The sequence below is a fragment of the Mus caroli genome, chromosome X (assembly GCF_900094665.2).
Source record: "Mus caroli chromosome X, CAROLI_EIJ_v1.1, whole genome shotgun sequence".
NCBI lineage: Eukaryota > Metazoa > Chordata > Mammalia > Rodentia > Muridae > Mus > Mus caroli.
The window spans coordinates 54,986,030-55,011,461 of NC_034589.1; the positions used below are offsets into that span (position 1 = coordinate 54,986,030).

The following is a 25,432-nucleotide window of genomic DNA, read 5'->3' on the forward strand; positions in this document are numbered from 1 at the left end:
ATATGTTGTGTGTTTAGACCCACATAGGAATAGATGTCCACATGTTTTTAATTTTGAATTTGCAGTTTTATGTGTGTGTGTATCATTTATATGCAGTCCAATGAGAAGGATCCCAAGGAGGTATAGAAAGAACTTCGATTCACAGACACAAAATCACCATCTGTCTCTTATCATACCCAAGTCCACACCCAGTACACACACTACAAGTGATAACAGACTCAAGGTAGAAAATGGTCCTAATGTAATGGGCCTGGCAGAAATGAAGATATTCTAGAAGCACTTCCACCTCTCAGTCTATCAGACTATTGAAACAATGGGCCCCAAAGAAATGGAAAAATTCCCCAGAAATCTCATGCTGACAGAAGGGAAAGTCATAAGCCACAGCAAGAACTTGTTTCTCAGAAAGAGACCTCACACATTTCTAATAGTTTGTTAGAACACCTTCCATAATGAGACTGAAACCCAGACATGGATGGGGCCATGGTAGGCAGGAATATACCTTAGCCAGGACTGCTTAGATGTGCAAATCCTTGACCTTCTATTTAGACTTTAATTCCAAGGCAGATTTTGTGGGTTCGCTGAATCCCTCTGTCCCTTTCACAAGTAGCCATACTGAAAAATCTCCTTTTTTCTACTTTCCACTATTAATTTGAGTCTTCCAACTGTCCTATTGCAGATGAGGGCACAGGCTGTCTAATCACACTAACATATCATGTAAGAAAAATGAGCAGGTAATGGTTGATTTTGTGTGATTCCACATATATTTCAAGCTATCCATGTCTATGAGTATGTTGAAACATGCATAGAGGAAACACTGGAAAGAAAATATTTTTAAAACTTTATCTGCAAAAGAAACCTTGATTGATATTTTCTTTGTGCGTTTATGATGTTCCAAATTGTCCTCAGTGAACATGCATTATTTTGTAATCTCAAAAAAGCAATGCAATGAAACATAAGCACATAAAATCACAAATAAATTCAAAAGAGCCAAGAGCATTTTGCTCAAGATGCATGCTCAGTTTTGAAACAGCTAAAACGGAATTAGCATTAACCAGAATACAGAATGCAAAAGCAAAATGCCTTGGCCGAGCCATTTCTTCAAGGTTCTCAATGGAGTCTTGGCCTTTTGTGGGGGTCTTTGAGTTGTGTGTGTGTGTCAGAGAACTGGGTCCTGGGGTGGAGACAGGGAGGAGCACAATTCCTCCAGTCCATTCCGGGGTTGTGGCTGCAAATCTTAATGCCTCTCCCAGGTCTTCAACCAGCTGGAGCACTGGAACCCAGGGCATTCACTGCTACAAGGCAGCGTTTTACATCCAAAACCAGGCGTCCTAGGCTGAGCTGCAGCTCTTTGTGAAACTTCCACTCCAGCGGGTCACATCATAGGCATGAAGTCTGCTGCCCTTCCTGTCCAGGGCAGTCTGGAAGGAGCTTTGTCATGCCGGGCACCACGCAGCTTCTCTCCAAGTTTCACCTTTGGTGACACAACTTTTCCGTGTTTCTTTTTTAGGCAGCTGCCACATCACGAGGTTAATGAGCACGCTGAGGTTTGTAATAAAACCTCCTGTCAGATACATGGCGACTGCAGGATACTGGTTGACCGGGCCTTCCAGCAGGAAGGCCAGAAAGCCCAGTTCCAAGCTACTTGGAAAACAAGCACTCCCTGGAAGGAGACCATAGAAGGAGCACCCTGCTCTGTTTGCAAGAGAATGCCTCTCATTGTTCTGTGAGCTCCAAAAACCGGTGCAAATCCTAGAGCTCTTGGAAGACTTAACATTCGATAAACCCCCCAAGGGGAGAGGCAAGCATACATACAGAGAATCAAAGGCGAAATAAGCAGGTCAATTCTCAATGCTTTCAAAGTCAGGCTTGAAAAAGAGTCTGAAAATATCTATGGGCATATTCAAGAACTGCATTCAGCCTGCCTTCTTTGGGTTGTTTACTTCTACTTTTATCAGCAAGATAAATATTTTAAGAACTGGAGCTGTTTACTAACCCCCAGTTTCAGAGCGGATGAAATGCTACCTACATTATCTAGAGGGGTTTTTAAAGAACTGGGTTTCATGTTTGTTATTAAACTTACCTATAACCACTCAATAGACCCATCACTGTTAATTATGGCTGTTAAATGTAGGTTCCTGCAGCACAGAGGAAAACATTACATGATTCCCAACTTTGAGAACTATAATTAATATGCTTGTTCAAAGAGGGTGTCTCTGTTAACAGGATATATTTTTGGAAATATTATCTAACGGAATGCAGCATAAATAGTATGAAAAGTAAAGCTTACATTTTTAATTTTTCCATTTAAAATTAGTTATATAATAAGTAGTGAGAAGTTTATTCCGTAAACTACATTTCAAGGAAGTGGGGGGTGATTTCACTCATCACTGTTAATATAGCTATTGAGTGAGAAGAGCAGAAATAAGACGCCTCTAATTAGCCTAGCGCACCCAAAGAGAACACATTCACGTAAAGAATCCACTGACATCTGTTGAAAGGACCAGGAAGGAGAGGAAAATAGCAGAGGGAGGGAGAACTGAATAGGAAAATGAAACATGATTCTGATGAGCTGAACACATACACCACGTAATGAAAAGTAAAAGAAACAAGTGGAATTTTACTCAATAGTGAATTAAGTGTGTGCACAGGAACACAGGTAAAGAAAAAACCCTCCCAGATAGAGTGCTAGAAAGCTGGACTAGCTGGGTGGTGGTGGCACATGCCTTTAATCCCAACACTTGGGAGGCAGAGGCAGGCGGATTTCTGAGTTCCAAGCCAGCCTGGTCTACAGAGTGAGTTCCAGGACAGCCAGGGTTATACAGAGAAACCCTGTCTCAAAACAAAACAAAACAAAACAAAACAAAAACAAAAAAAAAGAAAGAAAGAAAGAAGAGAAGAGAAGAGAAGAGAAGAGAAGAGAAGAGAAGAGAAGAGAAGAGAAGAGAAGAGAAGAGAAGAGTAAAAGAAAAGAAAAGAAACGAAGGAAAACTGGACTATTGTATTCCAACAACTCCTTAAACGTGATAGTCATATTTGCATGACCCATTCCTTACCACAAGGGCTCAAGGGAATGGGAAATAATGTAAAACATATTTTGCAAAATGAAAGTGTAAATTATCCAAGGTGGGGAGGAAAAGAAAGCACAGCTTTAACCATAGGAATTGGTTTTTTCAATGCTTCAGTCCAGAGCCCAGCACAGTATGCTATAAATCAGTAACTCCCAAAAAACTGAATCTTTGTTTCATTGAAAAAACATAGCAATCATGCATGTATAAACATTCTCCCTAATTACATCCATGCTGGTGGGTGGATTTAAACTTACATTTATGAAGAGTGGGATTTGAAAACATTTAAATGTCCTGTCTTGGGAAGCTGCATGTAACAATGGTTACAAGGTAAATGTGCCCTCAAACAAACCTTGCTCAAATCCTCATTCCTTTATCTTTTTTATTTTGAAGCATATAGTGCAAAAACTTAGGTGAAAGTTGTCCTTACTCCACAGTAATTAGCCAGCTACAAGTACATTTAAATTGATGTGTGTGGACAACACAAGTGTCAGAATGATCTTCCAGAAGGAGCTGTATTCTGGCTCAGTTCATGTCAGTGAAACTCAGTTCATGTCAGAGATAGAACCATAGAGTTGGGACAGATTGGCAATGACATCAGACTAGACCGGCAACACCAATGTCATTATCACAGCCAAGCATTACAGAACATGAATGGTGTAGAGTAACAGTCTCTGATCTATCACTCTCAAGTCTTGATTATTGCACAAGATGGTTTCCATCTCATAGTCTCAGTGTTTTTCATCAAAACTATAGTCAAAAGTAAAGAAATTATATATATTTTATTTAATATACATTATTATAAGGGTTTAATGAGGCATTTCATGTAAAAACTCTGGCATATAGCCATAGGATGAACAATAAAAATTACATCTCCAACTTATCTAGGTATTAAAAAGGTAATCATTGATTGATAACTTGTTCCTTTAGTTTAAAGCTTTGTCTCTGGGGATCCTTAGTTACAATAGAAATATGCTCAGGTGTCTATGACATTAAACCACCAAGAGACAATGACAGAGCATTTCTCTCATATACTGCCTTCTGACATGACAACAAAGAATTGAAAAGTACAAACTATACAGTCTGTCTGGGCTTTATTGGTGCCATTGCTAAAGTTATATAGTGCATATTATATCATAGTGCAATCATTATTTAATTTGACTGTCATAAAAGTAGAACATGGGCTAGAGATGGCTTAGAGCAGTGGTTCTCAACTTTCCTAATGTGCAACCCTTTAATACACTTTCTCATGCTATGTTGTCCCCAATGATAAAATTATTTCATTACTACTTCATAACTTAATTTTGCTACTTTTATGAATTATAATGTAAATGTCTGATATGCAGGAAATATGATATGTGACCAATGTGAAAGCATTGTTTGAACCCCACCGCCACCACCACCAAGAAGTCAAAACCCATGGGTTAAAAACTTGGTTAAGCATGCTTGCTGTTGTTCCAGAAGACTGGAATTTGATTTCCAGTATTTACATTGTGCAGCTCATAATTGCCTATAGTTCCAGTGAATTTGAAATCCTTTTCTGGTCACACACACTCAACACACATGCATATGCACATAAATAAAGCAATTTATAACATGCACAATCATTACCACAGTATATAAAAAGACTGAATGAGATATATAAAATGATAATAAGGAATAAGTATTCAATAATGTCAGTGGTACAGTAATAATGACAGTGATGATCATTGTTCTTCAGTGATATAAACTGAACTTGCTGCTGCCCAATGGAATTCTTTGCCTTGCCTAGGTCATTCAATAACTATTTCTTATTGCCTAACCAAATATACAACTATTAAGTTCTCTAAGGTGAAACAAAGTAGAGGTTTTCAAAAAACAAGAGAACAAGACAAAGAGAAGTATCAACAGGGAAAGGAAGTATACTGAGGGGTAAGTTGGTGGGCTGTCATATACAAAAGAGGAAAACACAGTTTGCTATGTGACCAAAGTGTACTATTAGTAATAGAAATCAAAACAGTAGTTTTCCTTTAATATGATAATGACTTGAAAGAGTCATGAGAGGATACTGTAGGTTGACAATATTCTAGATAGTCACACTAGTGCTGATTATATGGATGTAAACATTTCTCAAAACTCATCATCATGCATCCTATGAAGATGTACATGTTATCACAAGTAAACTTGGAGTACTAAAAAATGTGGTTGAATCCATACTATTCTTTTCATTGACTATTTTCTAATTTGGCTTCTGATTAGATCTAACCTTCACCAGATTATTATTATTTTCTTTCTGTCTTCCCAGGACCCACTGACAGGATCCAGAAAGAACAGACACCCATAACTAGGAATTTCTTTGAACCAAATCCAGACCAAATCTGATTCTCTGCAGACAGAGCAAGCAAGTAACCTGACTCAGACCAGACAAATGGAACTCTTTAGAATGTCAATAAAACTATTCTTCAACAAAAGCCAAGGGTACTGCCAATTTAAGAGAACCACCAGGAACAACTACCACACTCTGGCCTTAGCCTGTGGGGAAGGTCATTAGTTAGAAACACTAATAACATTTCCATTTGAAATTGAAAGCTTAAATGAATTTAGCGACATGGAGTCAAGGGTAAGACATGAGACCTCCTTTACAGTAATATCAATACACAGTAATTGTAATTTATGCTTAATGTTTATCACAACTCAGATCTTGTAAGGAAATTGTCCTCTATTTTTAACTACACCTCAAGATCAAGAACATATCTCTTTTTAAAAATATAACCCCTTCATTTTCAAGGTTAATACCCTAGAAAACATTTCCCAGAAGAAAACAAATGACCATCCACTCAAAAAGAAAATAAAATTAAGCACTGGAATAATAGTCAAAATGACTGCTATAATTTTTAAAAAGTGCATTTGTCTGTAAATTCACACCTCTAAAATTGTATCATCAAGCTATTACATTCAACCAGGTATGGTAGTGTACACATATAATCACAATGCTTATAAGATAGAAGCAGTGACATCATGAACTCTAGACCAGCCTGGCCTTTACATTATTCAAGATTATCTTCCAACCTTGTCTCAAAAGAAGAAAGAAGAAGAAAAGAGAATGGAAACTGTCAAATATAAGATTTAACCAAATATTCGCACCTCATATACCATAAATAAATAACCTATATTTCAGATTAAACATGAATGATATTACTCATGGCAATATGCCTGAAACCTACTCCTCAGTCTATGATGATAAGTCACAGTGATGATTGTGTCTTCTGAATAGGAAAATGCACATCAGTGACTACAAAAAACGAGTTACACACATATCTGTGTTCTGAACTAACTGTTAAAACTGCATTATGTGCGCTATCATCACATCTCAATGGTAATATTAAGTTGAACACAGTAACAGACGTGTAGGCTCCCCTGTACCCATCATCCTTTAATTCATGTGTTTCTTCTGCTTTGAATTGTTTAATCTTTGCAATTATTTTCCATTCCTTTCAAATTTCTCAACTCCAAAAATATAAACCATAATGAAGCAGACACTAGAAAGTCTTTTTATTGGCTATATTTGAGGAGCTGCAACACATTCTGGTTGTTCTGTGTTGATTGTAATTCCCAGAATGAGGAGTTGATTTGGGCATAAAACAGCACAGCTGCAGAGAGACCTGAAATGCTAACAGCTTCATCTTCCTACTCATTGCTTCAAAAATGAGACTTCTGGCTTACCATCCAAACATGGATCCCAATGTCCTGCCTCTAATCTAGTCCCTGTATTCACTGCCACTACATATCTATTTCCCTGACACACATATGGCCCTCAGTGACTTCCTTCATGTCACAGCCACATTCTGCTTCACTTAAGACTTAAACTAACATCCATTTCTACTCCAACTTTACCCATATCACTAGCCCTTGGATGCAGCCTGTCTCCCTTTAATGACTTGAACTCTATTCCTAAAAGACTTTATGGAAATGGTAGTAAGGTAGGGAGAAGCTATAGTATCATTACCCCTTGCTTTACCCTGCTCCCCCTTCCAGCTTCAACATTTGTCAATAAAGAAGCTGTATATATCCAGAAACAAGAAAGAAGAAATCTGGCAATTGTGTGCATTCATCTTCTACCCTGTACCCATCAAAATGTCAAACACTCTTGATTAGAGACTAGCTCTGGCATACCATCTCCCTGAAGCTGTAATCACCACCTTCACCACAGAAGGGACTATGAGGTTCATGACAACTGTCTACAAAGCATGGGTCTATGATGGCATGATGAAAATAAACAAGCAAGCATCTGCATGAGTAATAGACAGATTATGATGATTGTTTTTAAACAAGAGGTCATCTACATCATGACATCTTACCAGCAAGCACCACCTGTTCTAAACACCTGCTTTGTTTGGCTGAAGAGTAAGCCTGGCAGTAGGTCACAGTGGCCAAGATGACCTTTGGTAATGGAATTCAAAATTCAAGCCATGTTATGCTGATTAGCCACAATGTCCAGTGCCTCTTGGGTAGGAGTAGAAAGACTACTAGAAATGCCTAACAAGGAAAGGAAAGTGAGATGTGTCCATACATGTCACAGTCCACTACAACAGCAGCTGTGCAAATGGTTGGCTTCATGGACTATGCATGGAATTGGCCTCCATCACTCAGTGGCCAGCATGAACTCAGCCCTGATGCAAGCACTCCCACCAGAGAACCCACAGCCCATGTAGCATCCAAACAGTTATATAACCCTGTGGCCATAGGACTAAGCACTAAGAAGAAAGTGTGGTTATAGCAACACATTCAACTTCAAATATGAACCAAATGAGAGATTTGGAATAAAGAATCAGCTAGCACTTTTATTTGATCCTGAAAAGATTTGGTATCAATTGTCACCAGCTACAAGTTGTCGAATGCCACAGGAACAGCTGCAGAAAATTGGACACAGGCTTAAGTGAGTCCTTTCCTAACTCAGGCATACTAATAAATCTTACCAATATGACAGAGAAGGGTCAGTAAAATCTATGCAAATATCTATTTGGACAAATACATGTTATGCAGTTTTCTTCCCTGGGATGGAAATAAATGTATCCTCTTGTTCAAGAACTATATGACCTAAACAATGCATATATATATAACCATCTTAAATTGTGTGCAAAGCATAAATCAGTACAAAAAGGTGACTAGCTATACAAGAGACCCTTGTAATTAATTTCCAAACAGAATCAAGTATGCTACCCTGCATTCTCCCAAAGAGAAAAGTCTAGCCTACCTGGTTACATTTTGAAAGAATTATCAAAGTTTTTCAGCCCTGGAGTTAGGGATTTGCTTGTGGTGGTTGAGTTTTGTTTTTAATTTTAAAGAGAGTTGTTTGTTTTTAAGACAAACTTTCAGCTTGTGAGACAGACTAGCCTTAAACCTGACTCAGTTTCTGGAGTACTGAGATTACAATATCACTACACCCAGCCCAAACCACGTTTTATTCAGTAGTACAAAATAAGTTACTGATTACTTACTATGTGTGTTTTAGAAAGTGTAGAAATGTGGTACTCTATAATAATCTTCAGTGTAGTGATGATAGGCTGTGGGCATGAGCCCCAAATGATAAGGTGGGAGGATGAATTTAAATGAGCAGTAGGCTGCAAAACAGATTATGAAGTTCATTCAAGCTGTTACTAAATTATTTGACTTGATTCAATCATTTGTCACAGCATCATTCAAAACTAAATGTATTTTGAAATGTCTATTAAATATTTGATCCCATAGATTGCTATGTTACAAACACTATGCTAATGAACACCTGAGTTTTGAAAACAGCAAATGTGACCTATATATAGGACATTTCAAATAACCAAACCTCCTCAGAATGTAAATATCTTTATTGGTTAAAATATTGAGTAGGTTAGGTATTGTTTGTTTCCAACATTATCTTAGTCATATATGATACTTGAAAAGAGGAAAAAAAAGCTACTGCATACTTGACAGTCACTATTTTGAGCAAGCTCTAAAGTCTAAGACCAACAGCACAGCTGAAAGGGCAATCTTGCCTTTAACTAGGAGAAAATCCCCATTTCCTTATGTAAGTAAACTCCCTTCTTAAAAGTTGCCCTATTAAATTAACTTATTCTAATTCCAACCACAATTCTAATGACTAACTCTACAACTCCCTAACAGAGGCATGTGGTTTCAAATGTGAAGAGTCAACATAAGAAAATGTCATGACTTATGCTAGTAAAAAAAAAAAAATCATTATTGAGTTACAGAGACCTGTGCTCCTGTGTCCAGACTTGTTAACCCATTCTGAACAATTGCAAATTAGAGACCTAAAACAGCAAGTCATTTTCTGTGAATTCATTTGGCTCAGGGTCCTTCCAAGGAAGACTGAAATGAACCCTGATGACCACCTGATGGAAATCAGAAACCAAAGTTCTAGCCAAAAAGTTGAAACTATTGGAGTTTCAAGTGGGAAGGAGTTATCTTGATCAATCAGATGCTAAAACCTTTAGTTGCCTTCACTTCTCTGAGCTCTAGGTAGAAAATGATACACAGGGGCAGGTATTGGGGTGAGGCTCAGTGATAAAGTGCCAGTCTCACATGTAAACTCCTCACCTATGATCTTCACCGTGTCAAAAAAAAAAAAAAATAAGGCGTCTTAAGCCAATTTTTCTTATCATATGAGGGTATCTTTGAGACCTGCCATAGTTAAGGAAGCCGTGGAAACATGTCAGGGCAGTTCTACCTTTACAATTTACTAGAACAGCTAATGTGTGTGTCCCGAATGGCCACCTTGTCCAAGTGGGTCCCCAAACCTTAAGTTGACACCTCTGGCCCTTAGGACAGTAGACTTAACCATCCACAAATTCCCAGAGCCTTTAGTCAACCACATTGCTTAGTGGGAAAAGAAACACTTCCACTTAGAAAACAGGATAAAGGCCCTGCTCTGAAGACTTGACAACTTTCTGTGGCAGGTGGCTGGGGCGGGGGGTTGCGGGGAGCTGGCACTGCCCATCCCCTAAGAAAGCAAGCTCTGAAAGAAGCGAGGAGAGAAGAAAGGGGACTAGGGGAAAGAGTTGGAGAGAAAGGAGCCCTTGGGTGCATGGAAGGGTTAATTTCCCCCACCCCAGCACACAATCAAAAAGGGCTGGAGTTCCTCCAACTCCCCACTGTTGCAAACCCACTTTACCTGGAGTGAGTTTCTGCATATCAAGGTACCTGTGGTCCTTAGGACCTAGCCCAACCCAGAGTCTACTGTGGCTATTTCGGACACTCATGCACCTGAGCCTTTGCTCACTGCTCTTCCAGATCTCTCCCCTGTGCCTGTCTCTGTGTCCTAATCCTCATGGCTGCAGTCTCCAGTTTACACATCCCTTCTAAGCTGTGTCCTGAGCAAGGCAAGCACTAGTACAAGCTGGTGGTGGCAGAGATCACCCCTTCCTTTTCTTGAGTTCTTCCCAGCCTGAGACCTGCTCTGCTGCATGTCCCCATCCTGCCTGCGGGAGGCCCCAGGCCGAGAAGTACACTCTAGGGGGACCCGGGACCAGGTGCCTTGGGCCAGGTGGCTATATCCCAGGGAGCTGAGGAAATGAATTATGCCCTCCTGCAGAGGCCCACTCCCACTAGGCACCAGTGGCAAGGGGACAACAGCCTTTGTTCTCCCGGGGCTTGGCAAGGCTGCGCTACTGAGGCGCAACACGGGCGGCGCCAGGGTATCCAGATTGCTCACTTTTGCACGCGGCGTGTCAAAAGGTGCACGTTCCTGTCTTCTGCTTTAAGTGCAGTGGGTAGGAAGTTGGGGGGGTAAGGGGCGTGAGGTGAGAAGTATGGGGGAAGGGTTCTGCATATGGGCCAGGCTCTTTGTTTGCATTTGAGGGCACGGCGAGGGGGGTTGAACGTGGGTCTGTGCTTGGGTCCTGAGAGTGGGACAAATTCCTGAGTATGTCACCATGTTGCACCGCGCAGCACACATATGCACACTCTCTGGAGCGTACACACACACACACACATTATCACACACACACACACACATTATCACACACACACAGAGACACACACACAGCGAGAGAGAAAGAAATGGAGAGGAGAGAGAGAGAGAGGGGAGAGAGAGAGAGAGAGAGAGAGAGAGAGAGAGAGAGGTCCAGTCAGTAGCAGGCAGCTCTGTTCCCTGCGCTCCAGGCTGCTGCAGCTTCGTCTGCCCGCAGCGCGTCCACCATGCGTTCAGAGGGGCAGTGGAAGAGACTGGAGGCTCTGGAGGGGCTACAGTTCCGCCAGGATGGAGGGAAAGTGGTGCAAACCCACACTTCCTCAGAACCTAGACCTTCGGGGTTTGCCCGGGGTCGCAGAGGTCATGGGCACCTTAGGGTCTAGCACAGAGACTAGGAGCCACTGGGCGGCGCGCACACAAGGGGGCGAGGGCAACCTAGCGAAGGGAAGGAGGCGGACTTCTCGGTGGGCTTACCCTTAGAAGCATCTTTCTCCTCTTTGGGCTTGGTCACCTTTCCACTCATAGATCCCAGCTTGCTTGACAAGATTCGTCCAGGAGAAGGAAGTCCTCGCCGAGCTGGCTGGACTTGCGAGAGCGCTTAGGGCGGCAAGTCGCGACCGCGAGCTCTCAGTGTGGCTCCGGGCGGAATCCGCTTTTCCCCCCGCTGCCGCTGCTGTCGCCGCCTGCGAAAGAGTGGGGAGGAAAAGAGAGGGGTGAAGGAGGAGCCGCCGCCCGAGCCTGAGCGGCCGGCCGCGGGAGGAGCCGCTCGCCGCGCTCCAGAAGTGCAGAGACAAAGCGGGGCGGCCGCTCCAGCGCCCCGCCGCTCCTACCCGCCCGCGGAGAGCCGCGCTCAGGAATCTCGGGGCACCCGGGAGGCGCAGCCGGGACTCCCCGGCTTCGCCGCCGGCCTGCCCGGGCTCTGTGCGGGTCGCTCGCTCCACGGGCGCCGACCACGCCGGGAGTTGCCTGGGTGTTCTGCCCAAGCTCTACTGGGTAGCTTTTCCCCGCCTCTCCCAATCTGCTGAGCCGCCAACTCAATCAAAATAAAACACCGAGGAAGGTTTTTTAAAAAAATCAAAACAAAGACGAAAATATTCACTTAAAAATAACGAGCCTCCCCGAAAGGGAAATGTTTGAACATGTGATGAGCAACGTGTGAGCCTGTTACACCGCAGAGCCGCGCAGCTTCTCGCCCGCGGGGATTCGGAAAGGGAGGTTCGCTCCTTTCTATTTAATCCGTTTTCAGATTCCTGTCTTTTGGCCAAAAGAGGGGCCCGGAGTTGCTGGCCCGCAGAGGAGCGGGAAGCGAAAACCCTTACCTGTTCTCTCTCCCTACACCCACACCCCCTCGGAGCTCGCCTGCTCCCTCGCTGCCACTCTCCGGGCAAAGAACTCTCTGATCCCAGAGAGGCAGGAATCGGCACTGGGGTGCGTTCTATATAAACGACAAGGTGTGGGCACGCGGGGGGCGGGGGGCGGGGGGGGCAGCCGGCGAGGGCGGGGCCCCACAAAGCCGCCTGCCGGCTGTAGTAAAAACAGAGCTCGGCAGGGGCGCGCAGACGTCAGCTGCCGCCTTGCAAAAGCTTGGCAGCCTAGCGAAGTGCGGGCGATCTTGTCAGCGGGGTGTTCCCTATTTCCCCGGACAGGCAAGGTCCTCCAGTGCTGCCACAGCAGGCTCTCTTGATCCGCGGTGAACAACGAAGCCAGGAGTCCCTAATCTCCACCCTCCTTACTCCCTAGACTTCCAGTGCTTGCCTTTCTGGCTGCACTGGTTGCCACCTACACTTTGGGGACTCCGCTGTTGGCAACTGCGGTGAGATCTGTCCTGGAGTCTGTGCCTCTTCACCTCTGGCCACCCGTCCAAGTTGAGACAGATTGGTTCTCCAAGAAGGGAGAAAAGGGATCTGGCTTGCCAATAGGGCAGAGAGTGAAACTGACCTAGTGCTTGCTGCTTCCCACCTGCACCATACGCAGGCCCTTCTCCCTGGGCTGTAGTCCCCACTGCTCAGGTTAGCCAACCTTCTGTAAAGTGAAGTGGGACAAGTCTCTAGGTGCAGTAGAAGAATAAGTAGGATGGCTTGTCTCCCAGGCTACACTTGTGACAATCCATGAAAGATCCCTGAGAGTTAGAACTAGAAGAAAAAACGGCTCCAAAACCAGAAGTTATATATGGGATATAAGGCAAAGAAGAAGTCAAGGACTAGAAAAGGAGTAATGAGGAGCTCAGCAATCAGTGCCTGGATGTTTGCAAACCTTTCCCCCCACACTGTCCTTTCTGTCAGTGGGGACCGATTGGCTGCTGTTAAGGAGTAAAGAGGCTGAGGGCATGGCTTAGTTCACAGAGCCCTCAACCCAGTCATCAAAATATATGTTCCAGGACAGCTGGGCTACACAGAGAAACCCTGTCTCGAAAAACAGAAGAAAAAAAAAATCATTGTATCCTAACAATAGAGATGTACTGGTGAGCCCCAAGCAGAAAAGCCATTCACTTCATCCCACCACACTTCCACCCTCTCCTTAATTTGGTTTTGTTAATGATATTAAACCAGGCGAAGAAATCATATAGATGGATTAGTCCTACTGAATCCCAGGCAGTAACTCAATTACAAGAGCCTGCTGTGGCTTTCAAGGCCAGGAGTGTGGGCTGCCCCTGCTACCAGCCAGGGTCTAAAGGTCAGTAATCCTCTAAACTCAATTTGCAGCCTCCATGCTCAGTCTGAGAGGAACTGTAGGCCTTCTTTTCTTGCAAATAATATCTAATAACCTGGAGCTTGATGATACAATGTAATTACCCAACCCAAGGTTAGACCATTAATTAATATTAATATTCTGATAAAGAAGGAATGTCCCTTCAAAAGACAGAAATTTAAATGGTTGAATGTGTGTTTGGAGAAAAAAAAAACAGGAGAAAAACAATTTTTAAACAACTGTTCTTATGTAATCTATACCCAATAATAGCTACCATTCTTTTACGTTCCTAGACTGTGCGAAGCAATTGTGCTCAGTAACTGCATCAGTGTCTTATTGAAACTTCCCATCCCCCCCCTAGTAAGTGTTAGTATTATTACTTCCATTTTCAAATGAGGAAATCAGGCCTTGGAGTGATTAAATGATTTTTCTTTAAAACCAGGTCTCACAGTGGAGCTCACACTTGCCTTGTACTCCCGGGTACTAAGGTGACAGACGTAAAACACCATGTCTAACTAGCTCTACACTACGGAATTTTCAAAAAGGTCACAGGCCTGCTTATTTGTGGAGCCTGGGTAAGAATCCGGGTGTATCTACCTCTCACCCCAAACTTATTCTTTAGCACACCATCTGACAGTGCTACCCTTAGCCTCTTACAGCAGGGGAAACACTTTCCCTGGACATTTCTTCAAAGCACAAACTTCTAAGTGTTTGTCAACCTCCCTAAACAAACAAACACACACACACACACATACACACACACATCCCACCACACTCCCACCCTGTCCTGCTGTCCTGGTGTGTGTGTGTGTGTGTGTGTGTGTGTGTGTGTGTGTGTGTGTGTGTGTGTGTGTGTGTGTGTGTGCTAGTCGACTCCTGTGTACCCATACCATTTGTTTTGTCTATGTCTTCCTGGTAAGCTCCAACAGTGTAACGACATTGTGATTTTAGAGGGTTCTCTGTCTTTACCAATAATCTCTATCCACAGCTCTATAGTCAGCAAGACTAACATCCAGCTGGAAGCTAGGTATAACTCTTCCTTAAAAGACAATAAAACAGTAAGCATAGCAAACCCAGGGTGAAATCTAGGTTAGCTGATACTATTGAGGTGATGTAGAGAGATGTCTGCATGGGAGAGTGAATGAAGCCTGCTTATCTGTGAGTACAAGTCAGTAAAATTGTGTTCCCTCACTGGAAACCATCCTGCAAAAGAAATAGTAAGAACATACAGAAAATAGACACCTCATGCAAAAACACTGTAGTGGTGTGTGCCTGTGTTGAGACAGATCAATGGTCATCATAAGAGCTTTAGTGCCAAACACCAAGAAATATGACTACTCAAGTGAACAGCCAAGCAATGGTATCCAAATAAACTTTCTGACTCTGCTAGGGGGATTATACCCAGCCACATTGGTAAAGGAAATGGGTCTGCTCCATTTTTATCTCCTCTGACATGTTTAACATGAAAATGTCATTAGCACTGGCTCCAATGAACCCATACTCCAGCCTCCAGTGTCCAGTACTTGGTAAGCAAAATGATCAGCTGAAACAGGCTCTGACATCTATGCTAGGATGATCAGAAGGTGGTCCCTCCAGTACATATGCAGACCACCAAAAGATTTGGTCTGCCTTGCTTTCTTTTGTTTTGAGGCAAGGTCTCACTGTGAATCACATACTGGCCTTAAATCCACATGCACCTGAGGGCGCATAAGTTCATTGTAATGAAGTGATGCTTTCTTAATTTTAGAGTAAACTGGAAATTATCAGACAGGCCTAGCCCACCTGATGGCCTATCACACCACCATCATATATGAAGTGTAACCACCCCAGAGAATTTATTACTAGGCTCTCAAGCTGATGGTTCATGCTCAACTCCCTGACAACAACTTGCATTGCTGGCAAGTCAAACAAGATCTGAATCTTAGATATACAATCCATATTATTAGATAATATCAACTTCATCTCACATCTGGCTGCATTTCTTGTGAGAGACCATTTCAGTAGAGAACTATTCAATGGGATCCTTTTCAAATTCTTGGCCCAAGGACTTGTGATTCAAATTAAGTAGTTTTATTGTTGTTGATTTTAGCTATTTTTGTAGTTTACATATAATCTAAGTATCTCCTTAGTGTCTACTATATAGCCAAAGACTTGGTCTTTAGGGTAGTGCTATTAAAAAATGAAGAGGATAGTCATCACAGGCATATGTATGACCCACTACAGAGTGGGTTGAAAAAGCAAAATCTGCCTATCTGACTTTCTATTTCACCAGGTAAGGAGTTCAATACTCACATATACACCCTCATTTCCACCATGATGTGCATGATGTGACCCTCTTGCCCTGATACTCAGTCCTGCCATTGTCATGCCAAGCAGCCATGAATCACTTCTTCCGAGTGAGGGTTTTCATCTTGACATTTGAACTTTCAGTTTTCCAAAACTGAGCTGAATAAGCCTTTCTTTTTTACCTTTATGGAGTTAGAAGCCTCAAATGTTTCATGATAGTAATGCAAGGTTGAGTAATATGGATGCTGTAATAGAAACTCACAAGTTCTTACACACCTCGAAGTTCATACACTTCATAATATATAGTTAACATCTAATACACAGTTAATTGAATCCAAGCTGTCTTTGTGCTTTGAGCAATAGAACGTGGTAGAAGTTATGCTGTGTCAGGTCCTGGTAAAGCCTTTAAAAGATCTGGAAGAACTTTCTCTTGGGGGAAATCCAGCTACCATGTAAGACACTGGGTATCCTTACATCCATGATGTGAAGAAGCCCAATGTCATAATTACTTTTTGTCAACATGACACAAAACTAGGTAATACCTGTGAAGAGGGAATCTCAATTAAAGAATTTTCTCCATCAGACTGGTCCATGCTGGTGTCTGTAGAACATTTTAATGAATGCTAATTTATGTGTGAGAGTCTAGTATGGGTTGTATAATCTCTAGTTAGAGGTGCTGAGGTTGTTTAAGAAAGGTAGTTGAACAGGACACAATTAGTCCTACTGCAACTTGATGGGCCAGGATGGTTTGGTTCCCATGCGGGCCTCCCATTCTCTGAAAAGAAGGGGAAGAGGGATGGGGGAGGAGTATGAGAGTGAGGATGGGAGGAGAGAAGGGAGAGGGGGACTATGATCAGGATGTAAAGTGAATAAATATATAATGAGAGAAAAAGGTAGTTGAAGCCAGACAGCACCAGGGAGGGAGATACAGGTATATCTCTATGAGTTCAAGACCAGCCTGGTCTACAGAGCAATTTCCAGGATAGCCAGAACTGTTATACAGACAGAAAGGCTGTTTCATGGGGAAAAAAAGGGGGAAGAAAGGAAAGAAAAGAGACAAAGACAGAGAGCTAGGTAGCTGAGCAAGCCAAGGGGAGCAAGGCACTAAGCACGATTTCTTTACAGTCTGTTTCAGTTCCTCTCTCCAGAATCATGCCTTGAGTTCTTGCCCTGAAGGCCAAATAAGCCCTCCCCAAGGTGGTTTTGGTCAGTGTTTTATCACAGCAACAGAAAACAAATGAAGATACCCAAGCTGGCCATAGGAAGGGATCATGTGAAAGAACATGAAGGAACACAGGTGATGGCAATTACCAAGGTCCTAGCTATATGGCCCATGTCAGACCATCTTAGCTTTCTGCCAAACAGTCAAGTTAAAATTTATAGATTTCAAGAGTCAGAAATGAGCCATCTCTTTCTGTACTCTATCCAGATTCTTAATCCACACAATTATGCTAAAAATGGTTATCGTTTAAAGATATTCAGCTTTGGGGTGCTTTGTTACACAAATTCTTATTAAAGGAAATGAGAACCCTAGATTACATTGGTCCCAGGATTTTTTTTTTCTGTTTGTCAGCTATGGCTCAAACTGGATTTTAAAAGTGAATGACATATGTAAAACAAGGAGATGTCAATAATTTATCCATCAGTTGCTTAACATTAAGATCGTCACAACCCACAGCAAGCAGATATGTGATTTTCTGCCTCATGTAAAACTGAGCATTTAGACCATTATAATTTTCCAAATCAGAATGCTTGTGAGAAATTGGCATCTTTAAGTGTTTTGTCTCTTGATTGTTCAGGGAAGAGGAAATTATTGAGATAGAGTTTGTTCAAAGATTCAGTCACACTACAAAACAATGGCTATCACTGGGTAGCAAGGGCTGTCCATCAAGAACCCCTATCATTTCACATTTCAAAACAATAGATGTCACCAGAAGCATGAGCTGTCCATCAAGAATGCTCATCATTCCACGGCGCTCAGAATTGCCTATGACAAAGAGGAATGAATGATCAATATTGGCCTTTATCTCACAGCGTGGTTTACATTCTAAAGTCTGTCATAACCACTTTATCAACATTCAGATGGACCTGGAGCAAAGACTGGGAGGTTAAGAACACTGGCTGCTCTTCAAGAGGACCTGAGTTTTATTCCCAGCACTCACATGGCAGATCACAACTATTCTATCTCCAGTTACAGAGTATCATTCTCTTTTGACTTCTGTGGACACCAGGCATGTGTATGGTACATACACCTATGGGCAAATCAGTCAAGCATATAAAAATAAATAAGTCTCTAAAAAACACAGTCAAGCAACAGACTTTGCCATCATTTCTCAGCACACAACAGGCAAAACACTTTGACCCAGGTCAGCTTTCCAAAGTTTTTCAGATCCTGTCCTTGTTTTTACTTTAGTAATTATTCTGACAATGGTAAAAAAAAGAAATTTCTTTCCTTGAAAAAAATCTTGGTTCTAATATTTAGTTGTTAGCAGATTGATGTTTAGCTATATCTTCACTTCTTTGACAAAGATGCCCAGAGATGATAAGGACTCTGCATAACTCTTCAGGGTAAACTCCCAGATGCCTCTTCTAACAAGGCCTAACACAATTCCTATCACATAATAAAAGGCATAATAAAGATCCCATCTTCATTATGCTGTTCACAGAACCACTAAGTCTCTTGCCTATACTAAATATTTATTCATGTTATGCCATTTTTATACTCAAAGAAATAATGTGATACTATCATCAGTCTCATTCTTCAGATCATGGAGCAAATTCAGAAAGGCCAAGCAACTTATACACACACAACCAGTAAGAGGCTTATCCAGGGCGATGGCCCAAGTCTTTGCTTTCAAATTTTCTTGCTCCCTCCTCTCTATAAATTGACGTGTTCTGCAATTATCACGAAATAACCAGCACCTCTGAAAGTTTCATGCAGAGAAATCCAAGCCCTGAAACCAGAGCAGAGCTCTTAGGACCTACAGGCTATTGCATTGTGTCAATGCCAGGTTCTACCGCAGAATGGTTGACACAGAGATATGCTATCCACATTCCACTTCCATGAAAGTGCTCATGGACAGGTGTATGGATTGAGGTCAGTGAGCATCCTTAAACTGTCACTTCTGCCAGGGTTGCCTCATTTGCAGAGCTGCTTAGCCAGAAGTCATGGCCTCCATGTGAGAATCCACATTGCATAACTGAGTTCTGGTCTAACGTTCACACTCTCACAGACCCCATTGATCCATGCCTTCTTAGCAAAGGGTGTGGTTGTCCTTCTTCAAAGTTCAACTACTTACTCTGCTCAGTCATGCCTTCTCACTTTTCCTTTCCCAGGTCTTGATTCCTGAGGAAAATATCCCACTACAAACTTCAAGGTGGGTTGCCACATTTTTTTTTTTTTATGGAATTCAGCCTCTGACATTTCTCCCTGCTTCTCTCAAATTCTGTCTTATAGCCCCAATCTTTGTTAGAAATCTTTCTTTTCTTCTCAAAGATTGTCAGAGGTGTCCAACTTTTCAGCATTGTGATATGATATTGCCATCTACAAATTTGTTGGGCCATGATCATAGCTATCAGCGTAGATATGTGGCCTGTGGATCACAAGTTGGACATGTCTGATTTATGAGATCAGCGTTCTCAAATATTTGGACTGAGGCTTCCCTTTTGGGTAGTTCCTTGAAAACTTTTCTACAGTATTACATTTAGGTGTCTAGTTTTATGCCTATCACAAAGATCATATTCAAGTGGTATACATTTTTAAGAAAGAATAAATGAACAAATACTGAAATATGAAAAAATCAATCTGGGTCAATAATAACAAGAAAATTTTATCTATACTTTTCTTCATTTGAAAGTACTTGTAACCTAGTCATTTTTTGCCAGCCACTGCTCCACTACTGTAATAACCTAGACAAGATAGTCAACTTTTAGAAAGAAATGTTTTGTTTGAACTAATACTTTTGGTGTCGCAGTTGGTTAGTTCTTTGCTTTTAGGCCCATGAATATATAATAGAAGCAAGCTTGGTCTGTATAGCAAGTTCCAGGCAAGACACTGCTATATTGTAAGACCTATCTCTAAGAAAGAAAAAGGGAAGGAAGGAAGGAAGGAAGGAAGGAAGGAAGGGAGGGAGGGAGGGAGGGAGGGAGGNAGGGAGGGAGGGAGGGAGGGAGGGAGGGAGGAAGGAAGGAAGGAAGGAAGGAAGGAAGGAAGGAAGGAAGGAAGGAAGGAAGAGAGAAAGAAAAGAGAGAAAGAACTAAGAAAAGGCAATTTATCTGCTCATGTTATCATTGATATTGAATTAGGTATTAGGACTTCACCTCAGATAATTTTTTGTTTCAAAAGCCTATGCTATGCTGACATTTTCAAGAAATCTCTGATCTCCATCAGATAGAAGACTCTGGAAGAATCCATCAATAAGGAGTGATGCTTTGGATTTATTGTTAGCAGAGATAACATTTCTGAGCCCCACATTAACGCAGAGGAGTCCTTTCCAGTGGCTCCCTTAGATACTCCTATAACTTTAGCCTCTCTTCTTTGTTTTTATTTCAGAGATATTGGGCTGGTAGACTGCATGCATGCCTAGTACATCATCTGAATGACTTTACTTATTACATTATGAACTTACCTATCCTTAGCACTTTCTCTTATGGGTAAGGACTACATTTCCCAGAAGTCTCTTCCTTGTATTCTAGGTGTTTAGGTGAAACTACTTTTGCCTCAAAAGACACAAATATGAGTTACCATGGCCTGGGGAATATATATTTAATTCATCCAAAATTCCAGGTTACAATATAGAAGCAGCTTCATAAAATTTCTGTAGTAACAGAACAAAGTATGCCATAAATCAAGGCACTTTTTAATATACATTGGCTGAAATATTCAGTAGTTAGTAACAGCAATGAAGAAAAACCACAGCCATAGCATTCAAACTCTATTGAGTGATACTCCAAGCATTTTAGTTGCTGGAATCTGGTTTTATTAAGTTAATACATTCCAAAAGGTTTTCATCTATTACTGTATTAGGTCAGACACAGAAGTGGGCAAGGGATGGCTCTGTAGGAGGCTAAAGATAGCCCAAGATAAACTGAAATTTGGCTCTGGCCCATAAACATTCCAAACTTTTCATATTCAATAAAGTTCTACTTAATCACCTTTGAAGAAGGCTCAAGTTAGAGGGTACAATTTCTTTTTTTGAAATTTTGTCCATATAGGTTAGACTGGTTACTGAGAGCAACTGAAATTTTAGATGAACAGAGTAAAGCAGAATCGATATTCTTAAGGTGCTATGAATGGTTAGACACCATGAATGAACAGAAATCTCTTAGTTTCTGCTTCCTATTAACTTTATGTAACTAAAACTAACAACTTTACACAATTCTAACAAATTTTTGTTTTCTTGTTTTCTGCAAGAATTCAAGTTGTAGTGATTAAAGACATTTTTCTGATTCCCTAGCATGAATCTTCTGTATTTTCACTCTCCTCGTACCTCCTTTTAAAAGAAATATATTAAAACTAAAATATAGTAAACCTCTTAGCATTGTACTATACTTTTACTTTTATTAGATTTATTTAGTGTATGCATGTATGCATTTGTATGGGGGTGGGTATGGATGTGGGGTATGCATTGTGCATGTGATATGTGTGCACAGGCATCAATATTCAAGGCATCACATTCATGTGGACACCAGAAAACAACTTGTTAGAGTCAATTCCCTCTTTTTACAGAGATTCTGGATCAAACACAGGTAACAATGCTTAGCAGCTAATGTATCTACTTGCTGAACCATGTTGCTGGTCCAACTCATAATATTCTAGTGATTATTTTTACAACTGTATTCAAACTATTATGGTTTTCCATCCTGAATCTCACCACCAGTCCCATATTACTATAAAGCATTTCCTTGTGACACAGTATAAGTAGAGTCTACTGTGTGAGAAGACTCTAGGAAAATGAGAACATTAGCTTACAGTGTTTCTCATTGCAAACTGCATAGTACTCACCTTTCCCGAGCAAAAGACTTATTGAAGCTTATGGGAAGCAGCTAAATATGAGTTCTGTCCTGTATGTTGTAAGAGTCTTGGCACAAGAATTGCTGTCTTTCTTACTCTGTTAAAGACAAAGTGAATCACTGATCCTGCACTATAAAAACCTCACAAAAGAAGACCAGAAACTAAACAAAATATCACACCCATATTCCTGCTGCCATACATAAAACTTCAAGAAGATATGGAGGAATGAATCAAAACAACAGATAGGGACACTATAAACCTAGAGAGAAGGCTCTTCCCCTCAGAATTTAGTTTTCTACCAAGTGAGAGCCCTATTACAACTTGAGTACCTGACCCCTTGACCATGAGACAACTTTAATAAGCTATAAACAAAAGAGTTTAATTAGTTTTGTGAAAGGACAGATACGTCCTAACTTGTAACGCCCCATCATTGCCAGTAATGAAATATATGTAATGGTTCAACAGTAGCATAAAATAGACTTTCTGGTACCTCAAATATAAGATTTACCAAATCAACAGTTTAGTAGATTAACTATACAAGAAGACAACTGTGGTTGAGATCCTAAATAGTGACCAGGAAGACAACACACAGCAGAAAATAAAGAGCACAAAGGCAAAAATGAGAATTATGAGGGTAAACAATGTAAGAGACTTTGAAGACAGATCTCAAAGAAAGTGATGAAGCAGAGAATATAGCAAAACAAAAAGTGGCAAATGGGTTCTCTGAGTCCGACAGCTATAGTATTGAAATTATGTAAAAGTAAGCTCACAGAATGTTAGAAATATACTCATAAAATGCCAGGAAATTCAAAGTAAAATTTCAAACAACCTGAAAAAAATAAAAATTAATCACTTTATTCCAAAATATAGATGGCACAGAAAAGGCTTTTCTCAGGAAAAAAAAACCCTATATATTCTTATAGCATTGACAAACAAATATGAGAAGAGAAAGTATTTGTCTTTTGGAAAGAATCGCAAATTTAATGAGAAAGAAATAAGAAAGGAAATTACAAAAATTGTAGAATTAATAAAATAGTTTAAGGTTGTTCTTTGAGAAAAACCAATGAGAAGATAACTGTCTTGGAAATCAGATTAAAAAAAATACTTACAAGCCTTAAAATGTGAAAGGAGACTTTTGGATATACATGATGACATTTTAAATTCAAAGCAGTGTCTTTCAATAAAGTGACATTATGACCACTTAGAATGTGGTATATGTCACCTTTCCCTTGATTCAGAATTTTCTTTCAGGTATTCATTTCCTGTACCTCAATTTTGGAATAAGCCAAGTGATTTGACATGAAGAATAAAATGAGGTGGAATTGTGACTCTTCTCAATGTAGGCCTTAAGAGGCCTTAGCCATACTCTCCTTCCTTCTTGTATCCCTGCAGTCACCCTGAGACTAGCTCCATGATTTCTTGATTTGATTAATAGAAAAATGAGAGTTTTCTTAGAAAAAAAGTAGTACTAAGCACTATGGTCTGTAGCAACAGAGCCAGACAGACCTACAGTGACAATTAGAGTCACTTACATGAACTCAGACCAGAACAAGCAGACCCTGACCAACAAAAGACCCATAAATAGTAAATTAAATTATGTATGTGTCAATTTACACCATTGAGGGTTTTACTGGTTTGTTTCATAAAAATTACTAGCTATATATACTATTAAATTTGGAAATGTGACAGAGGTTCAGTAACTCGTAAACTTAAGTTATGGCATCAATTACTTGCATCAAAGAAAAAAATAATATAAATGGTGATATTAATATAGCCTTAAAAGTCATTTGATAATATTTAGCTACACTCCTAATATGTTTATCAGTTAAATATGATTAACTTATCTTGAAATAGTACAGTTTACCAAAAAATGGAAGCCAAATATAATCACAAATGGGAAAGCACTAACCCAATCAAATAAAATCAGAACTAGAAAAGCATGCTTCATATCCCTATTATAAGTCATCACTGTCTTGAAGTTTCTAGCTAATAAAAAATACCAAAAGGAACTAATATAAACATCAATAACTATACTGATATCTTCATCTGTTAATGTTTTATTTATAAAACTAAAAATCAAAAATCAATGCAAGTGACTCAGAGAATTTGGCAGGTGGAAGAATATAAAATTGTTTAACATGCACTTGCAAACACACAATATAGTGTGTCTCTATTCAAGTAATAAACACTGAAATGAAAATGGAATAAAATTATATTCACAGTGATGAAAATATCCTATATAATATTGGAATAAATTTAATGAGAAAAGCATCAAGTCAATGTGAAAAAAAAAAAAAACAAAAAACAAATCCTAACAAAATGAGTGAATGAACCAGAGGAGTTGATATGAGACTTCAATTTTCTCAATGTCAATATTATATATTCAAATTCCAATTTAAATCCCCAATGTAGTTTTTTGCTGTAGAAAAAGAGGATATTCATATAATATATTTTAATACTTATATGTAAGAATAAATGCCCTAGAATAAGCATGAAAAATAAGAGAGGGGGAGGAAGGGAGGGAAAGAAAAAATACTTTCTAGACATAGAATATGCTCTAAAGTTACTTTGATCAAATGAAATGACAGCAGCACATATGTAATTGACAAAGCGATTTAAGAACAAAGCCAATTATGCACAATTATACAAATACAATCGTTTAAGTCATTTAAAGCATAAGAGAAGTTGGTATTTCATTTCAGTTCACAAAGATGTATTGGAAAGAAAATATGCATGCAATTAGCTATTAACTTGAAACAAATGAGACTATATTTACCTAAAATAAAAATTATATAGAGGTAAAGAAAAAATTAAAGAATAACAAAAATTCTGTAATGTCTATTACCACGCAATGGAAAGAGCCTCTTAACCAATTCCTCAAGCTGACTGAGAAGTTATAAAAGTCATTTTACAACATACAGTTTTTAAGAATTTGGGTAAAATCACCACAATTCAAACAGATTAACAAGACTTGGTAAACATAGCTATACCTAGAAAAGACATGAGGAGTTTAGAGTGATAAAGGGTGGGCTTACAAGGAAAAATACAAGAATCACCTACAAATTGAGAGGCATAGGAGGAGGAGAAGCTGCAGCTTTAAATAAGTAAATTTCTCCCCTAAAGAAGTCAAATTGATAAGGCACTTAAACCAGGGACAGTAAATCACCAACTTACTTTACATATAAGACCAATGACATTTACAACAGGTTATAAGGGGAGTAGAGAGATGGCTCAGTGGTTAAGAGTGCTTTCTGTTTTTTCATATTGTAGAAGGCCCAGGTTTAGTTGACAGAACCCACATAACAACTCACAACTCTCTGTACCTCTAGACTCAGGGCATAATCCTTCTTCTGAGTTTGGTTAATTTACACACACACACATGGTATATACACATACATGCACACACACACACACACACACACACACACACACACACAT

General features: G+C 40.3%; 1 protein-coding gene across 4 annotated transcripts in view; it reads right to left on the reverse strand.

Moving 5' to 3' along the window:
* Positions 1–25,432, reverse strand: part of Fgf13 (fibroblast growth factor 13) — a 518,718-nt gene that overhangs the window by 488,586 nt on the left and 4,700 nt on the right. For 2 of the 4 annotated variants that reach the window (XM_029473296.1, XM_029473292.1), the window contains exons 1-2: positions 12,327–12,412; positions 11,482–11,690 (exon numbers count right to left, since the gene is read on the reverse strand). In XM_029473296.1, the coding sequence (XP_029329156.1) occupies positions 11,482–11,530 (49 nt within the window). In that variant the 5' untranslated portion in view covers positions 11,531–11,690; positions 12,327–12,412. Of the gene's footprint in view, positions 1–11,481; positions 11,691–11,837; positions 11,857–12,326; positions 12,413–25,432 lie in introns of those variants that run through there. The other 2 variants (XM_029473294.1, XM_029473293.1) reach the window with 2 other exon arrangements.